At 36.7% G+C, this 16665-nt stretch overlaps 1 protein-coding gene across 1 annotated transcript in view; it reads left to right on the top strand.

Annotated features, from left to right (window-relative positions):
• Window positions 1-9917, top strand: part of RAB11FIP2 (RAB11 family interacting protein 2) — a 44288-nt gene extending 34371 nt beyond the window's left edge. Inside the window, exons 5-6 of the mRNA XM_043925513.1 lie at window positions 5547-5784; window positions 9231-9917. Coding sequence (XP_043781448.1) covers window positions 5547-5774 — 228 coding nt within the window. The 3' untranslated portion in view covers window positions 5775-5784; window positions 9231-9917. The remainder of the gene's footprint in view (window positions 1-5546; window positions 5785-9230) is intronic.
• The last annotated feature ends 6748 nt before the right edge of the window (window positions 9918-16665 follow it).

Below are 16665 nucleotides of genomic sequence, written 5' to 3'. Positions count from 1 at the left end.
GTAGGACATTGACCTAAGTCAGAATGAAACCAAATATGTTAACAGACTTGGTAGCAACCTGCTAAATTAACTCGCATATTTTGCAAGGATTATTCAGATATTTTAACTTCATTTCATTGTTATTTCAAGTTCAGTTTTCGATCTCTTCAGAGGTTCAGTAACATCTTCAGTCAATTCTAAATACTATATTAAACCTAGAAAATAAGTTACTTTATAAAATATGGACACATGTCTTGGTAGGAAACTACATTCTCACTGAGTAACAGAAATAGAGCCTTTATTCCAAGAGGCTGGTGGTTGCTGTTTGAACCATCTGTCCTTAATGTGTGTGATCCAGATGTATAATAAGAATTTTTCAAAGCAGTAACATATCACAATTTTCTGTGATGTGATAGGCCTAGAAGAAACCATGGTGTTGTGTAAACCATTTGAAACATAGTTGTCTTTAAAATGGTAGAAAACATTATAGAAGCAGAGGACTTTGTACTGTGTTTTTGCTGTTTTATGTAAATGATTTGTATGTTTTGATGTTTCATAAATACTCAAGTCTTTATATTATGGCAGTCTGGCAAGGAACATCAGAATATATGAAGTCAGCCTTTGATCAGATAGTAAAATGAACTCTATCAGGCAGTTACTTAATCTCAAACAAAATGCAACATCAAAAAATCGATTTAATGTGCAGCTATTGTTTATTAAGTAACCTTAATTACAACTTCTGTGTGCTTGTAAATGTACTTTTCCAAATCTTGTAATTTATTGCTGCAAAAGCATCCTTAGAATTCTTTAAAGAAATAAAATGTGAAAATTGTTTTAGTTAAGGGATTTAAAGGTGATAAAAGAATCCTTGATGTGTGATTATTTTTCTCTGGAATACTAACTATTCTAAATGACAGTTAAAGGATTACTAGGTGTTGTTAATTTACTGCAAGATACAATTAAGAGGAGAAAGCTCATCCTCCTACTGACCGTTATTGAAAACAAGTATTTGAACAAGTTTTATGTTGAAGATTATAAGATGTTTGAAGTAATTTACATTAAGTTCTCCAATAATAGCCATCCACTAAGTTATATTTTTTCCCCCTTCTGGACGTAGTATTTTGTAATTAAGTTTGTATGTCTTATATGCTAGTGCCAACACCTGTCTGTGAAAGCACAGTGTTTAAACAGGAGCAGTAGCCAGTTGAAAGGGCAGTGTGAGCTCTTTAAGGCCTAATTAAGAACTGAAAGGGAGATGAAGGGAGTAGGACAAAAGATGTGAAAGTAGCTGAGATGATATTCCCAGAGCAAAGTTCCTCATTAGAACAATAATGAGATGATCAGAGAATGCCAAGCCTTCATCTTATCTCTCTCTCCCTCCTCTAGTTGCCTTGGATGTCAGTTAGTACCCCACCAATATTTGGTTACCAGGACAACCTTTCTTTAAATCTTCAGTTATTTTGAGTCTTGATAATTTGCTTTTGTTGAAATTTAAATATTGTAAAAAATATACATTTCCTAGTTTAAAAGGCTAGACTATGAGTAAAGTAAAAATAGATCAAAGTCGTTTGCACAACTGTTATTTAAAATTCCAGTTAGAAAGCTTCATGTAGTAATTCTTTTTTCTCACCCAATACTTATTTTCTTATATCTGTGTATGGAAATTTTTAACAGAGGTCGGGTAGGAATAAAAAGGATTGGTTATGAAAGAGGAATAGAGGAGAAAAATTGCATGAAATTTCAATATAAGAAGACATCTTAAAAACATATGTGCCATCTATATGGAGTGCTAGAGGAAAAATATTGAGTACTTAGGAGTCCTGTGTTAAGTTATTTGAGTCTGGTAAGTTTGGAGATTTCTCAATTTTAGCTTTTCCAAAAATAGTATTGAAAGTATCTTTTGAAAAAATAATTCATTTTTATATTTGCCTGAGAGTTCTTAAGCAAAATAATATTTTAGAAAATTTTTTAGAAAATATTTTTTATTTCCTATTGTATGTATTAATCTTTATTTTATTTGCAATTATATCAAAAACAAAGATAGTTGTATTTATTGAGTATATTTAGTCAATTAAGAATCTTATGCTTAAAATTAGGTTTACATGATTTTCAAATATGAGATAAATCTGGAGCTAGGCATAAAACTGTTTTTAATTATTTTATATTATTTTCCAGAACATAGTTTATATATAGTACATGTGTTTCTAAGATTTTTCTTTTTTTGGCATAGAAACTTGATACAGAAATTTGGGGTAAAATTTTCACATAAAAGGACAAATGGAAAATTTATTGAAAAGCTCAGAAGTGTATTTCCAAGAAATCTATTTCCCCATAATTATTAGATGATTGTGAAGAGAAAAATAAGCCAGTTAATGGATTTGTATATTCTAGATTATGGCTGTAAAGTATTGAACAATATTGTGCAATAATAATTGATTATTTTGAGAGATTAAATTTTAGATTGACTTGTATCGTGGCATTGATTTAAGCTACTTATGTCAAAATAAAAGAATTTTCTGATATTTTTAATCCCCATTTTAGAGAAATGTTAAAAATTTATTTTAGCTACATTCTCTGGTAGTGCTGGTATAGTGTTAAATGTAACAATATAAATGATTTTCTAAGTGTATATTATCACTTAATTAATTTGAAGAAATCAGTTCTTAAATGTATAATTTGATTAAGAGAGGCTCAATCTGACAGTATTATTATGTTAAATTAAGAAAAAAAAGTAAAACAATCAATTGATAATGAATCTCATTTAGTTTAATTTCGTTAATCCCTGCAGTTCTCAGAAGAACTGCTATTTTTTCAGTAAATGTTGTATTAGAAAAATGAAATCACATTAGTTGGACATTATTATTTTTTTTTAAATGCAGTTCAGAAAAATCACTTTGTAGACCAGGAGATGTAAGAGTTGAAAGGGAACTTGCAGAACATCTCATATATCAGAGAAGGAAAAGTGAGACCTATGTGGGTTTCTGTCTCAAATTTGTACAGAATTTGGTTAAAGTAAGAGAGTAACTTATTTTCAATTAATGTTTTAAATATACTTGCCTCTATGGTGTTTCTTACCTTTTTTTTTTTTTTTCCCCCCCAGAAACATGCTTAGTATAATAAATGTCAATGAGAATGTGTTTAGAAAATTATAACTTTTATATCTCTAGACTACTTATGACCAATTAGATAAACTTATAAGTATGTGTGTATATTTACTCTAACAAAAGGTTAATTGCTCTGAAAGAAAAGAAACTAAAAAGTAAACCAGCTTATCTCCAGAATTGTCCTTTAGTTGTAGTAAAACGATATTTTGAAATGTTTGGGGGACAAAGATAGCACAACTCAAAAAGTTGTATCTGTACCAGTTTCTAATGGTAAAATATTTTGAATATGCCTCACAGAATTTAAACTTACTTCCTTTTAGCATCCTTTCTATTCTGTTAATCTAGTAGAGGCTCTTACTAACTTTTGTCTGTACTATTAACTGGGGGCTTCTCAGGTGGCGCAGTGTTATTCACCTGCCAATGCAGGAGACTCAAGTTCGATCCCTGGCTTGGGAAGATCCCCTGGGCTAGGAAAATGGCAACCCACTCCAGTATTCTTGCCTGGAATATTCCATGGACAGAGGAGCCTGGCGGGCTGTAATCCATGGGGTCACAAAGAATCAGACACAACTGAGAATGCATGTACCACATACTATTAAATAACTTTGTAACTCATCATGGTCCCTCCAAAGGGTCTTACCCACTGCCATACCATTTTGCTAGAACTTAGCTTTACTCATCTTTCCTCTCTTCCGAAACCTTCAGTAGGCGCTGTTTCCCACAGCACCAAGTCTGATAGCATTAGACATCCCTGATGGCCTGTTTGGAGCCCACCGTCTCAGTCTGTCCCCCTCTGTGCCCTGCCCTGAACCTCCTTTCCCAGCCGCACTCTGCTCATCACCTTTATTGACCACTGGGCATTGAGCTTTGTTTCCTCCTTTGAGCAAGCAGAGCCCACTGCCTGAGATTCCTGGACGCATTTTTACCTTCTGGGATCTTTGAAGGTCTAGTGCAAGCTATGTCTTCTCTAAAACACCTTGGGGATTCTGTGGCTTGGAGAAGTTTGCAGCCCAGAATATTTTTTTTGCCTTTATCCTAGCTAGAGAAGGGAGTGTGCTTGGCTAACACAAACATCGTATTGGTATCCGTGCTCTTGCTTATGCCTTTGGAGCAGCGCAGTCACAGGGTCTAGGGAAGGAGGGGATGAAAAGTTACACTTTGACTTTACTGATGAAAACTCCTGGATGCATAGCAAATTAAAATAGATCCTCAAAATGAATACAAATTTAATTTCCATGACAAGAAAAAGCAAAAGACCTGTCTGTATTTATCAGTCCTGGGTCTCAGTCCTCTACTGAATAGATTAGACACTGTTAGTCCTTAAGAGCAAGGTCAGTTTGCTCAGGATTTTAGTGTATTTTCTTTAAAACCGAAAGGAGATGTTTGGAAAGAAAGTGATGAACACCAATTCCAGTTGTTGAATGTAGTGATAGAACTATATATAAAATGCCAAAAAGATTGCTACTTTACATTTTGCATAATGAAAAATCTCAGTATTACACACTTTAAATAGATGACGATACAGTGCCTTTTTGATGAAATTCCTGAGAAATATTTTCTATTAATATAGGATGCTTTATAATAAACATTAATCAGTGCCTTTTTGGCTTATGTTTTACCTTTGTGTTAAAAGAATTTTCACCAAAAGAGTAAGATTAAACAAAATAAGTGAAGTGGGAGACTGCAGATATACTAATATTGTTACCATGATAGTAGTGGAACTCTGAGTTTCCTGACAACCAGGGCAAAAAGGGAAATAAATTGTACAGGTATTAGTACTAGAAGGAGAAAAATAGACTAGTTTCTCAGAGGAGGAAAAGGTCTATTTGCCTATAAGTTAAAATGGTCGTTATTCCCATGGAGCTTCTTGCAAGGGTGCCCATGGATTTTTTATTATTATATACTATTATTACATAATAATATTATTATATAATAGTATATAATAGTTTTGAATGCCAGCAACATTTCGTAACAAATTGCAGAAGCAGAGTTGATAATGCTGTTTCTTGTAACTGTCTTCAATAAAAAGGCAAAAGCATAACATTAAACTCTAGTTCAGTGGAAGCAATTCCATGAGGACTAAATTAATGTCCAAAGGTGTAGTTTTCAATAGCTTCTTATATTTCCTACAGTTGATTCTTACAGATCTTTTGGTTTCAGCTTCTTAAATTATATTTATAATAGAACATTTTATCTGTTAATCTAATCTTAAATTATATAGTCAATTTCTTAACACTAGGACATTTGTCCACAGTGTAAAAAGTGGTTTTAGAAGAATTCAGAGTTGTAATCAAGGCATGCGTCTGCCCTAGTCCTTTCCTGAGAACTGGCTAGCCACTCTGTGAACTGTCACATGGGTTCTCGCCCAGGATAGGGAGGAGGGTTTGAAAAAGCTGAAGTTCAAAATAGTTCGTCATCTTCCTCTGATCCTCTGTTGAAGTGACCGTCTTCATCCTGTTCTAGGAGAGCAACCCCTTTGATGCCACTGCAGGCTATCGCAGTCTGACCTACGAGGAGGTGCTGCAGGAGCTGGTCAAACACAAAGAGCTCCTGAGGAGGAAGGACTCGCACATCCGGGAGCTGGAGGACTACATCGACAACCTCCTTGTCAGGGTGATGGAGGAAACGCCCAGTATTCTCAGAGTGCCATACGAACCATCCAGGAAAGCTGGCAAATTCTCCAACAGTTAACAAGCCAATGGTACTGCATTTATAATCGGGGCCGGGGCGGGGGGGGGGGGCGGGGTAGGAAAAGAAAGGAAGAAAGAGGACGAAAAATAGAAGAAAAGCTTGGTACTGAAAGACAGACCACGCTATCAGGTTTCATTACATACTCTCCTGCATTGTGGAAAGTCGTTTCGCCTGTAAACATTAGCAGGGACTATCAAGAGTGACCTTTGAAGTGAGCTCAATAATTTAAACCTTTAAAGTGAAAAAGGGCCAGATTCTCATGAATAAGCCGTTCCTTAGGATTCACTTAGGTGCTAGTGCTGGCTCACTAATCTCCCTTAGGCCTAGAAGTATCTTCAGAAGTACATGACGTATTCCTCAGGAACAGGTTTCTCGTAAAGCAAAATTGATACTGTGGTTGGTTTCTCAAAAGTCAATTTATAGACATTTAGCTGCAGGAGTACTGATCATCATAAACACTAATTTTAAAAAAAGGTTCATATTTTATATACATATATGTGTACATGAATATCTAGATGTTCATGTATCTTTGTATGTAAAATACGTGCATATACCTCATATATACGTGTGTTTTTAGAACATTTAAAAACAACTGGTTGCCTCTAAAATTATAGGATACCAGTTAGGGTTTCTTAATCTGGAAATATATGTGTGCTCTATCGATGCAAAACAAATCAGCATTGCTATTAATACTCTAAATGGTTTGTTATAGAGAAGCTGCTTCAAATCACTCTTGACAATATGAACCTTGGTTTCAAAATAAGCTGCTACTATATATTATTCTACCATCAGATCCTTTCTCTTTTTCCAAAGTAATGACCCAAAGTCCCTTTTCAAAGAATGATGTATTTTAGGAAACTTCATTAACTTCACAACAGCATGAGCTTTTTTAATTAGTTTTTTGTCTTAATATCTGAGCTTTGTTTGAGCCATAAGCAAAAGATAAGCAAATGTGATTTGTTTTGTTGAGATTTTTAATGTCTTTAAAATACTAGCAAAGAAAATATTAGGAAGTTATATCTGAAGATAATTTGGGGGGGAGTAGGTGATCATTCTGATGCCTGATAACCCAGAGCAATGAGCAAATTCTAGGAATGATGAATTAGGCTTGGTTTCAAGTTACATAAATAGTGGAACAGATGGTTGCATTTGGGTTCTGAACCACAATAAGGTTTACTAAAGGAGGGGTGAGTTCTTAGAACAGATCTTTACTAGGATGACAATTTATACTGTTCTACATACTTAAAACCCTTTAAAAATAAATCAGTATCACAAAACTGTATGTCAACTTTTTATAAAGTCTGCTCTCCCAAAATGTTGACTACTTTCATGAATTTTCTGTATATATTTGTACAAAATTAATCTCTAAAGTGAAAAACAGTGATACAAAAATATTACTAATCATCTCCTGCTCATTTTTTAACTTTAAAAGTCTGAAATACATACTGTGTAATACTGAAATCTGTTTCTTCTAAAGGAAATTTACAATGAAAAGTTCACCTGTATACAGAGACATATATTCCCCAATCTTTTACCAAATGCATTTTTGTCTAAAATTTGTCTCTACTAAGACTTCATTGAGAGTTAAATAATAAAGCACGTGTAATTCTTTTGCTCAGTTTAATATTTTGAATCAGATAATGCTTGGCCAAGTTTATACTCATAAGCTAAAATTCCTTATTATTTGTATTTTTCTGAGTTGCTTTTGTTTTCCTATGAGAGCACAAATTTTGAAATTCTGAAAAAAATCCCAAATGTTAATACAAAAAATAATTTTAATATGAGGAAATAGAGAAGGAAAAACAGCTCTTACCAACTTTTTCCTTCACTTCTAAATTTCTGTAGTAAACCTCACAGTCTGGTATAAAATTTTATTTTCTCATTTAAGGTCTTAGTAGTTCTTATTTTTTAACCTGGTGCCATTTTTAGTTAACATTTGTTAAATGTTGCACAATAATTAGTTTTTCTCTTGTTAGTATAATTGAGGCTCTTCTTACACTTTTAAAAGTATTAGAATCCATGTGTTTTCAGTATTATGACATTATCTGCAAATATTTTAATACGCTTTGGCCAAATTTACCATCTATAGAACGACCCCCGATACCAGTGTTGTACTGGGGATATGTTTTATGTAAACAAAGCTCGTGAAAAAGTAAGATTCAGGGACTACTATTTTTTTAATGAGGAAATTCATTTTTAAGGAGAGAATCTTGGCCTTTGTGAAAACTGTTAAGGATTAGACTTATCCTTGGTGAATGATTTGGCTATAACTGCATCAATATTTTTATCTTTTATTCTGAGACAAGAACTGTATTGAAAATTGAATCTGCATTTATCACTGCCTGAAATGTTCCTTTCTGATGTTTATGAACTTTCTTTCATTCATGACCTAGAGTCAGACTTATTCTGTATTTTCATAATCAATTCGTCAATATAATGAACTAAAAATGAAAAGTAAAAATGAGTTCCTACGTAAACATATCAGTGTTTCCTATTTGTGAGTGGAAGTGAAAGTGGAGTAGTATTAATTTCTAGCATTGTAGAAAAAAGGCCAGAAGATCACATTGGTTTATTTTTCCAAACTGTAACTTTTAAGTAGTATAATGGTATGTTTTGTTAGTAACTTAGGTGTGGAAATAAAACATGTACTCATTAATGCACAGCACAATAGACTTATAGACAGATTACTTCTGCTTTTATGCTTAAAAAAGGAATGCTCAAAAATATTTCCACAGAAAAGAGGATTTTTTTAAAATTGCCGCGTTTATGATAGTCTCAAACCGGTCTTAAGCTAACAGTTCTGTTATGTAATTAAAAATGTCTCTGCTAATATTTTTTAAATAGTGTAATTATACAACCAGCTCCCCTCCAAGTTCTAAAATTCAGCTTCAAAGTATTGAACATACACTCCTACCACTTAGGCTTCAAGTTCATTTATTGAATACCAGGGAGTAAATCTTATAATTGTATATAAAATAGCGTGTCACCCGTTTACAACTCTTTTTAAAAGTATCGCTTTTTGCTGCTATCTTCTGCATTGAGCCTAGTTCTGCCATCCTCTCATGAATGTAGTATTATCTGTAGATTATACATAACTATGTCTGTTGCTTTTAACAGCAAATGAAGATTTTGTTGTAATTTTCCAGCTGTGAATGTTGCCCTGTATTTAAAGGGGTTTCATGAATGGAAACCTAAAGTAAAACTCAGCTCGTTAGTGACAGACTTGCTTTCTTCTCATCCTTCACCAACTCCTCCACCCTCGTAAGCGTGCTTATTCTTCAGCAAAAAGATCTTAAAAAAAAAAAGAAAGAAAAAAATTGCTGCCTTTAATATACCTATTAATTGTTACACTAGAGCTTTTATTTTCCTCTGTAGCTTTTTAGAAAAAGCAGCCTACCCTGGATTTGCAAAACAAGGTGAAACTTGCTGATGTCTGTGTGCTCATATGTCTTATAGATACGGTTGGTGTCACTCGTGTGTGTAAGTGAAATACGAAGCATGCTCATTTCCTCGATCTCTTTGAAGTAAAAGGAAAAGGATTGCAGTGCTGCTGGCTCATGATTGTAGATGGAAGGGTCTGTCAGCCCACACCGAAAGCCCCCATTTTCACAGATTTATAACTTTAATAATCCAGATGCACTCATTGGAAGTATTTAATATGCAATAGGTAGCACCTTAACTAATTAATCTGCATATGAAGGGTTTTCTGATGTATTTAATAAGAAGTGTAGAAGCTCTTCAAGCATTAGAGTTGACATTTTATTTCATTTATTTTCCATGTCAAAAAATCCACTCTTACAATGGAACTGAAGTCTGTAACAAACGATACATTGGGCTTATAATCTTAAGTCTTCTAGGTGGTTTGTATTTTGAGGTACAAAAAAAATGCTGCAGATCTAGAAATGTATATATTTAGCAGGTATTTAAAAAATACAAGCATTATTTATAACTGAGGAGTATTACAATTACTAAGGAAAATGCTCTAGTAACTTGTATACATTTTTGCAGGTACAAACTCAGAAGTATGTAAGCATTCCATAATGTGACAGTTGTGTAATTTATGTAATCTGATGCATGAGTCAGAATTTTTATATAATATATGATTATTGGTTTATTATAGTTGATTAAAGTGTTTAATCTTAATCTGGTTGTCATAATTTCTTATAGTAGATAGCACAGCATGAATATGCGTTTGTCCATGAGCCCTCCTTTTCTTCTAAAAATGCAGTACTTGGATGCCTTATCATGTGATGTGTCACAGCAAGGATTCTATAATACCTGCAGACTCATTTCACTATGAAAACAGTTTTGAAAATTCATTGAGAGAGTGGCTTATACCTCACCGTGGACACTGTTGAGCAGCCCTTTATAAATACGTCATCCCCTCACAGGGACAGAACTTAACGATTTGGTGGAAAATTACATCTTGAATGTTTGTATAGAACCTGAGACCTGTACTGAGTGCATTATCTCATTTATTCTTCACAACAGCCTTCTAAGGTCAGGACTGTACAAGCTTTCAGGGGAAATCGAAGACGATTAACAGAATATCTACTTCCGGAACTCAACAGTAGACTAGAGTTGGCAGTCCCATAGCATTTCCCACCCATGTTTATGGTCCGGTTCTTGGCGAAGACCACCAACTTCTGCCCACTTCCAGCCCTCTCAGCCTGCAGTGCAGGCATACAACGCCTGTCCATCCCAGATGCTGTCTGAGGGCAGCAGGAATCAAAGGGCGTGGGATGGTGGTGGGTGTGGCAGGATGTTATGTGGTTGTATTCTAGATGAGACATGATCCACACGTCGTAGTTGTGAAGGTAAGGAATATACACTTGGAACAAGGGAGCTCTCTGCAGACAGAATACCTTCCTCACCCCTAATTGTCCTCAGTTTTAGAGGTCCATTTAATGTATCTCATCACCTCCTCTAGTATTTCTCTAGGTTGTTCCCCTTTCTGCCTGTCCCTAGCACTCACATTTATTTTCCTTAGTCTACTGAGACAAAGATATTTGGCGTAATTTGGGAGTAGAGAGTTGTTATTCTGTTAAAGTGGCTATTTTCCATGTAGGCTTGCTCTATTGCAGTGCCTCTCAGAAATGTTTTTTGTTCAGCTTTTCAACTAATAAGCTTGTAGGATGCCCAGCATTCTACATTTCCCCCTAAATGATTTTACATGATAACACAAATGTCATATTTTCACATTTTTATGATTGTACAAATGTTTACAAGCCACATTCTTACATACCTATAAGTACATGAACTAGAAGTGCTTGATTCTGTTCTTATACCCCTAAAATTTGATTCTTGAAATTTCAAGGGTTTCATCATCTGTTAGACATACTCAAAAACCAGAATGTATGGTAGGAAGCATGAAATCAAATTTCTCTCTCAGAGGTATTCAGAGGTGTGTTGTCAAGTGTGAGATATGGTGCACTTTTAATAATATTAGAACCAAAGTTTGAAAATGATTTAAAAAAACTGGAGGAGAGTAAAGATGGTCATATTACAATGTCACATTCTCTTGTGCTCTGGTGAATGACAGAAAAGTGCATGAGACAGAGATTATGGTTATTTACAGTTCCCAGCAAACTTTTCATTTATACCACAACCTTGGGGCAGGGGTTGTAAACTGAAATGTTTATAGAGCTGCATAGGTGAGGTGGAGGAGAAGGCAGGCCAGGGGCAGGAGAGGAGGGGTTACTGAGGACAGTGGCAGTGTGGGAAAGCTGAACTTCTCAGCCCCAGCTCATGGTGGCCAGATAGAAATGAACATTAGGCCAGGGTTGCTAAACCTGATTGTCTCAGTGACTGACAACACAGATTTTTATGTGAAATATGATGTCCAAATGTTAGTAACTGGTTCTTTAAAAAAAAAAAAAATGTAGGCCACTAGTACACAGTCTCTTCCTAAGTGAATCTCTATTTTTTTTTTTTTTTTAAATTAAAAAAGTATTTTTAACTGCACCAGCACAAGTGAAATCTTAGTTCCCCTACCTGGAATTGAACTGGTGGCCCCTGCATTAGAAGCACAGTCTTAACCACTGGGCCTCCGGGGAAGTCCAGTGCTTCCCTATTTCTGATGTACCACTATCATCATCATCATCAGAACAGTGCAGAGTGTACTTTTTAGTTCACACACAGATGATCTGGTGTAAACCTGGCTTGGCCAAGGGGCATGCAGGGCCCGTGTGATGTGGAACCACAGCTCAAGGCTCAGGCGGGAGGCGGGAGAGTGTAGGGAGTAACTCAATGACTAAAGAAGTTTCAGTTACGCGAGGTGAGTCCGCTCTAGAGATCTGTGCAGCGTGGTGCCTGCAGTTAACAATACTGTATTGTGCACGGAAAATCTGTTAAGAGGGTAGAGCTCACGTGAGATGTTCCTACAGCAATAAAGAGAAAGCCTTTCTCAAGTGCACCTGCCTCTAAGCCTGGCGGTGCAGGTCATCTGACTGACGGTCCGTGGGCTGCTGCTCTGGTGATCAGAGCCTTCCAGAATGTTACCTAGGAGCTGACACACACCCCGTTTGGGTAACTATGACTTTTCAATGTCATTTACGGTGGTCTTGCCTTTTGGTAAAAACTATCCCAGCGGTCAGTTTAGCACATAATACTGTCCTGTGTTAAGGTCATATCACGTGTGTGTGACAGCTTCCAGTCATCTAAAGCCAGTGTGGTGGTGGGTGATGTGTTTTAGGGAAGTGAAATACATTTTTCTGTTGAAATACAGTGGTCCTTGATTCCATAGTCTCTTTGATTTTGTACATCAGCCGTTTAAAATTCTACTGTGCTTTTAAAGGAGTTGGCCAGCCAGATCTGGAAAGCTGGTTGGTGAGATCACTGGTTCTCAAAGTGGTGTCCCCAGAGCAGCAATGGCAGGAGCACCTGGGAACTTGGGAGAGTGCAGAGTCTCAGGCCCAACCCCAGACCCGCTTCATTAGAAACGCCGGACGGACCCGGAAAGCTCTATTAACAAGAACTGCAGGTGGTTCAAATGCATATTTAAATCTAAGTACCACTGAGATAGAGACCCACTCCCTTTTCTCTTAGTTTAATGTAGTTTAGAGAATTTTTTTTTTTTCTTTTTAAACTTTAGGCAACTTTCCTTGCCAGTCCTGAATTTATTTATGAACATGTTTTGGTTGGTTTTCTTTTTTTTTCCTAGTTTTTTGATGATATGAATATTTTGCATTTTAAAGAAAGTTGTCTGACGAAACGTCATATAGATAGACTGCTTGTAAGATATGCACAATACACAATGCAGAATAGATACATAGTTAATACTGCTCATGCTTCTGAATGTTTGTTGTGCAGTAAGATTCGCTGTTGTGATAGGGAAGGCAAAAATGCACACAGGCCTTAATGTGGAACTGCCAGAATGCCTGCCTTTGTTCTGATGTGGTGGCCAACCTTGATTCAGGAGGGCATCCTTCTCAGCCTCACAGAGGTCTGGAAAAGTGAAGTACGAGATATTAGTGTAGAAAGGAAACAATGCAGCCACATATGGAATGCCGTAGAATAAAGTTTTTGAATGTATGTGTGAAATTGGGCAGTGAACCTTGATACGGGTGAAGCCAGCTTGTGGCCTGAAGGTGAGAGGTTTTATTTAACAGGCACTTTGTAACTGCTGGTTATAAGCATTTTGTCAGATCGTTCATAAAAAGCTGACATTATTTTCACAATCAAAACTGAGTCGAGTTCTCATTTCTGGGGAAATCGAGAATGAAATGTAAGAGTCTTGTTAGATCTTGCATCAGATTCTAGAAACACTGAACGATTAGGAAAAGACCATTACGTACTAGGTTGAAAATAACAATTTAAAATAAGGGTAGTGTGAGAGAGGAGGGCTTCCCAGGTGGCTCAGTGGTAAATAATCTGCCTGCAATGCTGGAGACCCAGGTTCAGTCCCTGGGTCGGGAAGATCCCCTGGAGAAGGGAATGGCTACCCACTCCAGTATTCCTGCCTGGAGAATTCGATGGACAGAGGAACCTGGGGAGGCTACATTTCACCGGGTCGCAAAAGTTGGACACGACTGAGCAACTAACACTTTCACACATGAGAGAGAAACACTGAGTTACAGACTATTTCATTGGTTTTTATCCCTCGGTGGAATAATGGCTAAAAAGTTAACTGTAAAATGGCTTCAAAGACATCAGCACACTGGCAAAAGTTATTGGGTTTTTTGGTCGTCTTTGTTTCAATCATTGCACAAACCCTCAGTGGAAACTCTAGTGCCAATCACTAGATTAGTCTCTTGTAGAAAAGGAACTAGAAAGCATAGATCATTAAAATCACAGCTGATTATTCTGAATTCTCAACTTGAACCTGTGCTTTCAACTTCTTTCAGCAAAATTTTGCTAAAGTTGGACAAATGGTAACAAATTGACATGAATTTCGTTTCCTTTCCTAGTTAGGAAGGAGGCATTAATGAGGGGGAAATGGCAGAGAAGCCTGGGGAATTGGATGGAGAAAGCAGGAGTAGGCCAGGCTCATAGGAAAACTAGTTGCCAACCTCAGATTAATTTAGGTTATAATCTGAGACTATAGGACTAGCGCTTCTTTTAAGAAATAATTCGTTTGTCATAAACAGTTAATGGATCCAATGGCAGTATTGAATGTTTTATGTTTACATTTAAAGGTTTTTTTATTAATATACTGTTATTGAACATCTTTCATGATTTATAAGCTGTAAAATATTTTAATCCTTGACTCATTTGTTTACCAAGCTCTTCACTTAATGCTATATAATATGTAGCACTTGAAGCCATCTGTTAGGAATACTTAAAAATAATACGCACACTGTGAAGATATGCACAGCAAATAAAGCAGAAAACACATGAAATATTCAGGAAGAGTTTGTGAAGACAACCCTTGTATTTTAATTAAAAAAAAAAAAAATGTCTGAAATTTAGCAGGAAGTCTTTCCAAAAATGAAGCTGTTTTTTTATTCTGGGCAAATTACTTTGCTGAGTGGCCTTCTCAATTCTCAGTTCAGTCACTCAGTCATGTCTGACTCTGCGACCCTATGGACTGCAGGATGTGAGGCTTCCCTGTCCATCAGCAACTCCTGGAGCTTGCTCAAACTCATGTCCATTGAGTCAGTAATGCCATCCAACCATCTCATCCTCTGTCATCCCCTTCTCCCACCTTCAATCTTTCCCAGCATTAGGGTATTTTTCAATGAGTCAATTCTTTTCATCAGGTGGCCAAAGTATTGGAGTTTCAGCTTTAGCATCAGTCCTTCCAATGAATATTCAGGACTGATCTCCTTTAGGATGGACTGGTTGGATCTCCTTGAAGTTCAAGGGACTCTCAAGTCTTCTCCAACACCACAATTCAAAAGCATCAATTCTTTGGCACTCAGCTTGCTTTATAGTCCAACTCTTACATCCATACATGACTACTGGAAAAACCATAGCTTTAACTAGATGGACCTTTGTCAGCCCTGTCTCTGCTTTTTAACATGCTGTCTAGCCTGGTCATAGCTTTTCTTCCAAGGAGCAAACATCTTTTAATCTCATGGCTACAGTCACCATCTGCAGTGATTTGTAAGCCCAAGAAAATAAAGTCTGTCTCTTGTTTCCATTGTTTCCCCATCTATTTGCCATGAAGTGATGGGACCGGATGGCATGATCTTAAGTTTTCTGAATGTTGAGTTTTAAGCCAGCTTTTTCACTCTCGTCTTTCACTTTCATCAAGTGAACCAATGCTGAGTGGCATTTTCATCAGTGCTGAATGGAATTAAGATGTCACTTTAAGTGAATAGATTTTAAATAAAAATATTGGCATTTTAGTACTGATTAGAATTGTGCTTCTGTGCTTCCTTCACTACGTGTGAGAAGTTACAGCAGAGTACTGGCAGCAGCCGTGTGGGAACCAGGACGAGCAGGCTGCTGTGTGAAGTGGACCAGAGAGGGAAACCGTGACTAGGACAATCTGGGTGTCTTGGGGTCATCCCTGGAGGACAGGTCTGGGAGGAGCATCAGGTTAAATTTGGTAATCTTGGGAACAATGAGCTAGGTGCAGAGGAATCCTAAGCCTTGGAGGAAACTTAAATCCGGTTGGAAGTTGAACCTATTTGTTTCTTTCCTCTAAATTGGTGAAGGATGAGGGCAGGTTGGCACCATGGGTGGGTTCTCCAGAGCAAGGGAGCTTGTGAAAGATTGAAAGCTTTTCTCAGCTACTCAGCTGCCTGTAGACACTTGGATTCTTAGTCAACCCGCCTGTTAGCCAGGAGTGGTTCTAAGGAGGTTTGCTCACTCCAGGAGGCTTGTTGTTATTTAAGGGTCACACCACCTGATGATCTAGCCTAGACACCTGTCATCATGATGCTTGCCTCTAAAATGTGCCGAATGACATCTATTTAGGACAAAATTTAGTCCCCCCACCCCACCCCAGGCCACAGGAGTGCCTTGCCAATGGTAAATCTTAATCCTGGTGCTCACCCTTCAGCCCTGCCTTCTCTGCTTTCAACTCTTGTGTTCTAATGTCTAAACCAGATGTCCTCAAAATTAAACCTTCTCTTTGTTTACTGACTGTTATCTTTTGGTGTCACAATAGTAGGAGTGACCTCACTCATGGGTGTCCCCCAAACACAATTGTCAAAGCCTTAATAAGACCACAGCAATCTACCACATCTTAATTTCTGATTAACTATGGCATAGAACTCACTATTTTTAGATACTAGCTTATTTCCACCTTTTGTCTGATCCTTACTCTTCAACATGGTTTCAGACACCTCAGTATTTATTATTATCCACCTAAGGTAGGTTGGGACTATCCCTTCTGTTGATTTCCACAGACTGGCTAATCATTTTATTAATTTTTTTAGTTTGATGCATGCTTTAATTAAAAAGCATGTTGTTGTGTCCTGCAGTAGAAAATACATCTGTT

This window comes from Cervus elaphus, chromosome 15 (genome assembly GCF_910594005.1).
Source record: "Cervus elaphus chromosome 15, mCerEla1.1, whole genome shotgun sequence".
NCBI lineage: Eukaryota > Metazoa > Chordata > Mammalia > Artiodactyla > Cervidae > Cervus > Cervus elaphus.
The sequence above is the reverse complement of the archived record's forward strand: the minus strand, read 5'-3'. Positions and strand labels throughout refer to the sequence as shown.